The sequence below is a fragment of the Sinocyclocheilus rhinocerous genome, unplaced genomic scaffold (assembly GCF_001515625.1).
Source record: "Sinocyclocheilus rhinocerous isolate Xijiao unplaced genomic scaffold, SAMN03320098_v1.1 scaffold444, whole genome shotgun sequence".
In the NCBI taxonomy this organism is placed as follows: Eukaryota; Metazoa; Chordata; class Actinopteri; order Cypriniformes; family Cyprinidae; genus Sinocyclocheilus; species Sinocyclocheilus rhinocerous.
This window is the reverse complement of record NW_015645540.1, coordinates 1,601,651-1,610,231: the sequence shown is the minus strand read 5'-3', so window position 1 is coordinate 1,610,231 and position 8,581 is coordinate 1,601,651. Positions and strand designations below refer to the sequence as shown.

Below are 8,581 nucleotides of genomic sequence, written 5' to 3'. Positions count from 1 at the left end.
TGTGTGTACTGCTAGGCATCTTTGGTTTCCTCTTTTTGTGAAATTTAGATGGAAAATGTGTGCCTTTTTATCGTTTGAGTCACTTATCAAAAGTTGCTAAAAGTAGCCAAATAAAATTTAAAAATAGCTCAATTTGTTGCTAGGGTAGTCTGAAGAGTTGCTAAGTTGGCAACACTGATCACGTCCAGTTTGCAAATTCGCTGTGCATGTTGGCTAGAATGCTGTCCACTGCTGCCCTCTGGTGGACTAACACTGCATTGTCTTTTTCAAAGCAGTACAGATGTGTCTTTGGAGAAAGTCGAGTTATCAAAAGCAGGAGGTAGATCTCAGAAAGACTTTGACTACCCTTATGCAGCACACATTTTTAAAGAAATGTCAGACTTGGCTACTGTCCCCACATTTCAAATATATTAGTCTGAATCCCTAGAGCCCAGGGCTAGGCAATCAGGTAAATTGTTGAATTTGTTCTCATTGCCTGCTTTGAATAAGGCAACATTTTGTTAAACCCTGAACACTGCTTGAACTGAGAGAGACTTGAATAATCTTTTTTTTATTTTTTATTTTATTTTAGCTGACATTAAAAACAAAACATCCACAATAAACCATTATTATACCATGATTTGTGAAAAAAAATACCTCAATATCAATAAACTTTTAATAAATAGTTTCTCGTTAGTTCCTAATATTTACAGCCAGTTCATTCACATATACGGTTTCTATTCTTTTAGAGCACATTTTAGGCACAAATTAATTGGCTTTTTCTTAGGCAAACACCAGATTTCTTTGCAAGTTAATGGCTAGTGGAAAGAAGAAATTACAAAACAGGATGGTAACCATTGTCTCTGTTCCTTGCTAGGATATATGATAAAGAATTCCATTCAAGTTTGGTCATACAGATCAATGCAAAATAAAGGAAAAACCTTTTCAGTCAATGTTAAGTAACATTTACATGGTTTTCAATGCTGAAAGAGAACATAAATGGTCCAAAATATTAGTTAAAAACAAGTTACAATGACTAAGCCTGTGGAGCATCTTTGTCTTGAAAATAGTAAAAGAAAACCATACAAATTCCAAAGAGTCAAACACACAAATGAATAAAAACACACAAAGACAGAAATAAAGTCATAGGTATGGCACCTGAAACCAAATAAACAAAACCTAGAGAGTTAAAAAAAAAAAAAATTGTGATCTTAATGCACTTGAGGTTTTCTCAGGAAAATCAACGTTCGTGTTGAGATCTGATGAAAGTATTCAAAGTCTGTCTCACCAGAAAGAAAATGCACCGCAAATCTAAATCGGCCACAAAATTTGGGGTCTAAAATTTCGACTCGCCAAGAAAGCTCAGCTCTAATAGAAATACCACGTTTAGAGTCTAGTACAATACCACAGAACTTTGTAACCTTGTACATCCTACAGTAGCAGCATGTGTGATATTAATTCACTGGATCTAGCGACACTCATCCAATAACATGTAAGCTATTCCACCCACATCAGTGCTTGCGTTAATATGAAAACTAGGTATGCGGTCAGTAAGCTCGTAACCCTGCTAGCCTGTTGGAACATGGCAGTGTTGACGTTCACAGGGAGTTCTGGTGGCGAGGCGGACGATAAATGAGAATGAAATATGAGCAGGCTCCAACAGGAGCGATACGATTGACCCTTCTCAGAGCGTAGTCTTCATCTGGGTTTGGTAATTGCGATAGATAGTCACTTAAAGGCAACTTTTATTCCCCCTGCATGAATTATGACAGACCTCTCATAATAGCAAAGGAGAGGAAGTACAAACCATTTCATCTGATGTAGAACAACAGAACCTGTAGGTTGAAGGGGCATGATACAACGGCGATGACTGCACGAAATGATGCTGTTGACCCTCTTCCTGACATTTCTTGGTGGCGTTTCCTCTAGGATTCAAAGAAAAGACACTCTTCTCCAGAAGCGCTTTTCAATCTGTAGTAAAAAACCAAGAAGAACCAGTAGAAAGCAGCACATCAAAAGTTAGCCTGCAACGTCACGACAGACACGTTCCCTATTGTTACAGTTACAAGGTCTTTGGACAAGGAACATTTATATAATTTACCTTGAAATTCTGAAAGAGAGAAAAAACAAAAAACTACGTAACAGTAAAAATGAGGAAAACCGTCACCAAGTCTGTATCAGCACAAAACTGGGTCTGCTCGCGTTTCCCTACACTTGTGCAAGGCAAAATGTCTTTAGCTCCACTTCCTGTTCCTCAAGGCCAAGGTCAGCTCCCGGTTGGCCCAGTTACGCACTTGTAATATCTGCACCAGTTCCCACAGCTCGTTCTGAGAGGGAACAAGAGAGGACGGTGATGTCATCTTGTGTAAAAGGTGCACTGCTCGTGTGCGTTTGGAAAGGTAAGGGTGGTGATTGTGAGGGGGTTTGGGGTCCGTTGCCCACCCCCCTCGTCAGTGGGGTTATACACTGCTGTCCTCCAGTAGAGGCTCCTTGCCCTCACAGGGTCCACCTTGCGAACTGTGTAAGTGGCTTTGTGCGCCGTTGTTGTGCTTCTTGTAGCTGCCGGGCCGCATGTTGAGGGCATTGTGCTCTGGGATGAAGAGTGCAACCAGCAGGGACAGCAACACTGAGCATGCTCCGAACAGGAAGGGAGGGCCGGGGATGATGGCACTCTGAAGGGGCACAGATGCAGAGAGATTTGTGGGTGGGTACATGTTTTGTAATACAGAGAGATTTCTTAATGCCTATTAACACTCACCTCATCTGTAGGGTTGGCCATGTTGGGTTTGGCACCCTTCTCTGGGCTCTCTGCGGGGTCCATTTCACTGAGCTCCACGTGAAACAGGTAGAAGACGAAGCCGTAGAGCGCTGGACCCAGACCGTTGCACAATCCTCGGATTCCTGTGATCATTCCCTGCACCACACCTGAAATTGAATAGGAGTGCATTTTTCCAATCACTTCTTTAAAAAAGTAAACAGGTCACTTAAATATACATTATAATGCAATAATACACTACCATTCAAAATGTAGCACAATTTGTTTTGAAAGTAATTAATACTTTTATTCAGCAAGGACACATTAATTACTTAATGATCAAAAGTAACAGTAAAGACAAAAAAAGTTACAAAATGTTACAAAAAAATCTAATTGATGTTCTAATCCTGAAAAAATGTATCATTGTTTCCACAAAAATATTAAGTAGCACAACTGTTCTCAACACTGATAATAATAATAATAATAACCGTTTCCTGACCACCAAATCAGCATATTAGAATGATTTCTGAAGAATTATGTAACACTGAAGACTGGAGTAACAGCTGCAATTCTATTTTAAAATAGTAAACATTTGTTTTGAATTGTAATATTTTCACAATATTACCGTTTTACTGTATTTTTGCTAACAATAAATGCTGCCTTCTTTCATAAAAAGCTTTCAAACTGTAGTGTATTTAATTAAAATTATTTTAGGTTTTAGTGCAGAATTCTACATTTACACAAAAATATGATATAATATAATTTACTATCATATAATATAACATCATATAATTTACTATTTTAGTATCATTAAAACAATTAATCCGCTTATTAGTATCGACCACAATTCTGTGCACAATAAAAAAATAATTCAACAAATTTCATAAGGTCAGTCAGTCATTATGGAGTTAAAAGTAAACTGAACCGGTTTAAGATGCGCGTTAAATATCGCATGCGATTTATCGTGCAGCCCTAGTTTATTCTGAACTGGCAGACTGTATATTATCCTGTTTATTCCATGGCTACCAAATACATATACTGTATACACATAAAATAAATGAGTTTAAATGATTTTATTGCATAGTTACACAAGAGACATGAAACTAACAAAGCTTTGTTTTTGTCCAGGGAATGCAGCTAATGACCCCTCAGAATTATATAATTCAGAGAGCCATGCAATGACAATAAACAGTGACTCTAATCTTTCTGTGGCTAAGTTTAACTAAATGTACCAGCCAGAGGATTTTGTGTATGAATACATTAAGACTGGACACTTTTTGCCGATGTTACTGTGGTGTTGCTGCATGTCTCTCACCTTGTTGGTCGGGGTCTGCGTTGCGGGACACTATGGCACTGATTGCTGGGAAGGTGATGCTGGACATGGCAGCAACGGCTCCAGCGGCCCACATCATCCTTAAGAGACAAATCAACCATTAGACTCTCTCACACGCACATATACACAGACTCTCAATCCGTTTTAGTTTATGTGCATGTGTAACTGGTTTCAGGAACATGCACTGATCCAAAACACACACTGCTGAGGTCATGTTTACTTGTCTAATTGAGTTCCAGCCAAGAGACACAGATAGATAACTTGATTATAGCTTTCCTATAGTTCAAAGAGTAAAGCATGGTGCACGTGTTTGATTCCCAGGGAAAGCAAGAACTAATAAAAAATAAACGAGTACCCTGAATGCAATGTAAGTTGCTCTGAATAAAAGTTTGCCAAATGCATAAATGTAAATATAAATGATGCATGTAATGGCATGATAAATGAGTCACATAAGCAGAACATAACGTCTTATTTTCTTGTCTTATTTCTGTCTTGTTCAAGTGCTTTAAATAAAGAGTCGGACTCGTAACCCAAGGTTGCGGGTTCGAGTCTCGTACCAGCAGGGATTGTAGGTGGGGGGAGTGAATGTACAGCGCTCTCTCCCACCTTCAATACCACGACTGAGGTGCCCTTGAGCAAGGCACCGAACCCCCAACTGCTCCCCGGGCGCCGCAAAATGTTACAGCAAAAAATGGCTGCCCACTGCTCCGGGTGTGTGTTCACGGTGTGTGTGTGTTCACTGCTGTGTGTGTGCAGAGCACTAATTCCGAGTATGGGTCACCATACTTGGCCACATGTCACGTCACTCACTCATAATAAGTATTGATTTCAAGTACAAATCTGATTACAAACTGAACTGTACCATGTCTAATGAAGAGTTTGCTGTCCTCTAGTAGGTTTCTAGATAATCAACTCACCAGGGCTGGGAGCCAAAGCCGTACCAGGCCAGCTGCAGGATCTGAAAGCCAAGGCCTAACAAGATAGTGTTCTTATTCCCTATGGAACGCATCAGGATTCCCAGGACCACCGTCTGCACAGAGAGATGAACAATTACTCTGCAAATCTTCACTGGCTTCTATTTACAACCTAACGCCTGACGCATTCGCACAGTGAGCAGATTAGTGCGAAAGAACACACGCTGTGCTGCTCAGAGACAGGCAGTACAAACTTACAATGGAAAGGATGGAAAAAAGCCTGGAAACCAACCTGAGCCAAGATGGACAGGATTCCCACCACCGCAATGAAGGCAGCGACTGTTTCTGATGTAAATCCAATGACCTGAGAATTGAAGTCAAAAGTTGTTTAGTTGAAAATTTACACAGTTTAAGAAGATCTTATAATTTAGGTTTAGAACCATTCAATAACAAGATAATTTTAGTTAGGGTGCAACAATCCAGTGAATCTAACTGTGCCAATAATGGTGTTATTTTAGTATTATTTATTAACTAATATAGCTTTTTATTACCATTTTGAATTCGCTTTTATTTTTACATTTTCAGTTTTCATTTTCATTTTACTAGTAATTTTATATGCATTTGTCATTTTTATAATTTTTAAAAATATATATTTAAATGATCTTATTTCTGTCTGTTTTTAGTTCATAATTTTACAATTTAAAAGTAATTTAATGTTTTATATATAATTACATAATATATACAGTATAATTTCAATTAACAATTTTACGATAACAGCACTGGTGTGAAATAAATCTTTGATTTATTAATATAAAAAAACCATTAACATCAATGGCATACATGTCATTAATGCCGTTTCCTCATTTAGATCATCTTAATTTCCAGTAACTGTCAGTCGGATGAAGAACAAGTGTTACATGATGTAGTGATCAGATGCAGGTACATCAGGCCTGTGGTATTGCATGCATGCATCTCATAAAACCACACAATGCTCTGCTCTGAAATATGGGCAAATGGCCTTGTGCAAAATGGATGCACTTTAACTACAGTGGAAGATGAGTGAGGAAAAATCACATGACTATCTCAAGCAGTTAGAACAGTTATTTGTAACCATTTACTTGGAGAGTGAGGGAGGCTATGTGAAGTATGACTCATAGATTCATGACTCACTCTTTGGGTATTTGCTTAAGCTACAACAAGGTTTGAGTGTTTGCATAAACGTCACTCTATGTTCATGCCACCTGCAGCGAACAGTGTTACAGATCTGTGTCTGTGGCATTGATACAAAAGGTGTGAACTGTACCTGTCTGAGATACAGGAAGAAACTGGAATATTGTCCAGCCTCAGGCAGGTAAGACAGGAAGACTGTGATGCAGATCAGGAGAACCGTGGAGTCCTGGCCCACCTTACGCAAAGACTGTGAACAAGAGTCACAGAGAGAGCATGACAATGAGAGAGAATGAGTGGGTGATTCATTCAATAAATGACAGACGACTTCTTTGCCATTTGAGCTCCACATTAAAACTCGTCCTCATTTTCTTACAAGAAGTGATGTTAAGTGTCCATGTATGGAAAGCACCTCAGAGGTTTTTTTTTTTTTTTTTTTGTGTCAAAATGGTATTGACAATGGTAGTGATTTGAGGTAACAAGGCAACCTGAGTGGGAACATGCAAAACAGCATTTTCAAAAACCTTTTAGATGGGAAAATATAAAATACTATATTAAAATATTAATATCCAAATAATGACCATCATAATTTTTATCCATCAAAATTTTATATGAATAATAATGTAATATATAGACACTATTGTTCAAAAGATTGTGGTCGATAATTTTTTTAAAGAAGTCTCTTTAATGTTTATTAACTATCCATTTATTTACAGTAATATTGTGAAATATTACAATAAAAAAACTATTTTTTTATTTAAATATATTTTAAAATATAATTTATCCCTGTAATGACAAAGCTGAATTTTCATTTGCCATTATTCCAGTCTTCATCAGAATTCTAAATATTCTGATTTAATGCTCAAGATACATTTCTTATTATTATCAGTAACAGTTGTGCTGCTTAATATTTTTGTGGAAACCGTGAAACATTTATTTTTTGATGAATGAAGACGTTTAAAACAGCATTTATTGATATATATACATATTTTTGTAACATTATAAATGTTTTTTACTGTCACTTAATACATCTTCATACTGAACTAAATTAATTTCTTCAAAAGCAAAAAAATAAAAATAGAAAGAAAATAAAAATTCTTACTGACCCAAAAACTTTGAAATGTAGTGCCTTCCAAAAAAGTGGGTTTATTAATTTATTCATTGTTTATCATTCATATTTTATTTTATAATTTATTATTCATATGAAACTATTCATTATTAATTCATTCATAGCTGTCAACTGAATATTGGCACTATGACTGCTTTCTATGACATCAGTAAAGTTGCCAACTTCAGAAAAGGAAAATACGGGACAATCGCATATATATATATATAGAATGAAAATGTGTATTTTTCAATTTAATATGGGCTGTTTATGTGCTGTTTTTATTGGTCATTTTGTGTTTCAAGAATAAGAATAAGCTATTAGTTACTTAAATGTAAAATGTTTCTCTCTATTTTACATTACAATAGCCTAGTGAAAGACGACTTCTCTTATTGATCACGTCTCATGTACATTGCATGTTTTCTTGCGTGGCTGGATGTTGGACTAATGAAAAATAATCACGTTGTCTGTATTTGCCAAAACAGATTTACTGAATTCAAAACACGGACAGAATTGGCGTTAGTGCGAGAGCCGCTTGCTGTGAGACGGGATTGACCAGCTGGCAGAGGATTCCGCAGCGCAGCCTTCCTCGAACAGTTATGTTCACGATTTCTGATTTAGTTATGTATACTGCGTGAGGGTGGCTGTGACTGGATGATGACAGGTGTCAGTGATCTCAAGTGATCAGCACTGCTGCTGTTGTATCAGTCAGCAGAAGTCAAGAAACGGGACAAGAAAGGTCATGTACGGGACACATAAATTAAGCCCAATATACAATATACAGTGACTCACTGCAAAGGGGTCTGCCTGCTCCCATGAGATTGGGGCTCCCCATGAAGCTGGTCTCATCTTCTCAGGCAAGGACTCAGGAACCGCTACCAGAATAAAACAGATGTCTAGCAGGGCAATGGCCGTGGCAAGGATCACCACCAGAGTATCTCCATATGTCACTGACAGGTATGCACCGATCGCCGGGCTCGTCACCAGACTGGCTGCAAAAGTGGCCGATACCTGTGGAACGGAATCTTGAGATTAATCAGCTGTGCTGACCACAAGGGAAATGTTCATCAACGCAATTAACACATTCATTTCTTATTTGCAGGGCAAAAAAGGAAACCGCAGACAGCTTTCAAAACAACAGGAAACCAATATATGCATAAGTGCTACAAAAAAAAAAAAATTGCTGTTGCACGTATAGTTGCAGTGAAGTCGGTTACAGCACAACATCAAAAGGAAGTCATGAATCATGGTCCTCTGCTCACCAAGCCATAGGCTGTGCTCCTTTCGTGCTCCTGCGTCCGGCCACATACATACGCAAAGATAACAGA

The 8,581-nt window shown here is 37.8% G+C and overlaps 1 protein-coding gene across 1 annotated transcript in view; it reads right to left on the bottom strand.

The window, feature by feature from the left end:
- Window positions 1–1,145: 1,145 nt before the first annotated feature.
- The window catches only part of LOC107706378 (hippocampus abundant transcript 1 protein-like), a 26,518-nt gene continuing 19,082 nt past the window's right edge, over window positions 1,146–8,581 (bottom strand). Inside the window, exons 5-11 of the mRNA XM_016510075.1 lie at window positions 8,046–8,264; window positions 6,285–6,398; window positions 5,274–5,345; window positions 4,985–5,097; window positions 4,050–4,147; window positions 2,738–2,904; window positions 1,146–2,651 (exon numbers count right to left, since the gene is read on the bottom strand). Of these exons, the coding sequence (XP_016365561.1) occupies window positions 2,439–2,651; window positions 2,738–2,904; window positions 4,050–4,147; window positions 4,985–5,097; window positions 5,274–5,345; window positions 6,285–6,398; window positions 8,046–8,264 (996 nt within the window). The 3' untranslated portion in view covers window positions 1,146–2,438. The remainder of the gene's footprint in view (window positions 2,652–2,737; window positions 2,905–4,049; window positions 4,148–4,984; window positions 5,098–5,273; window positions 5,346–6,284; window positions 6,399–8,045; window positions 8,265–8,581) is intronic.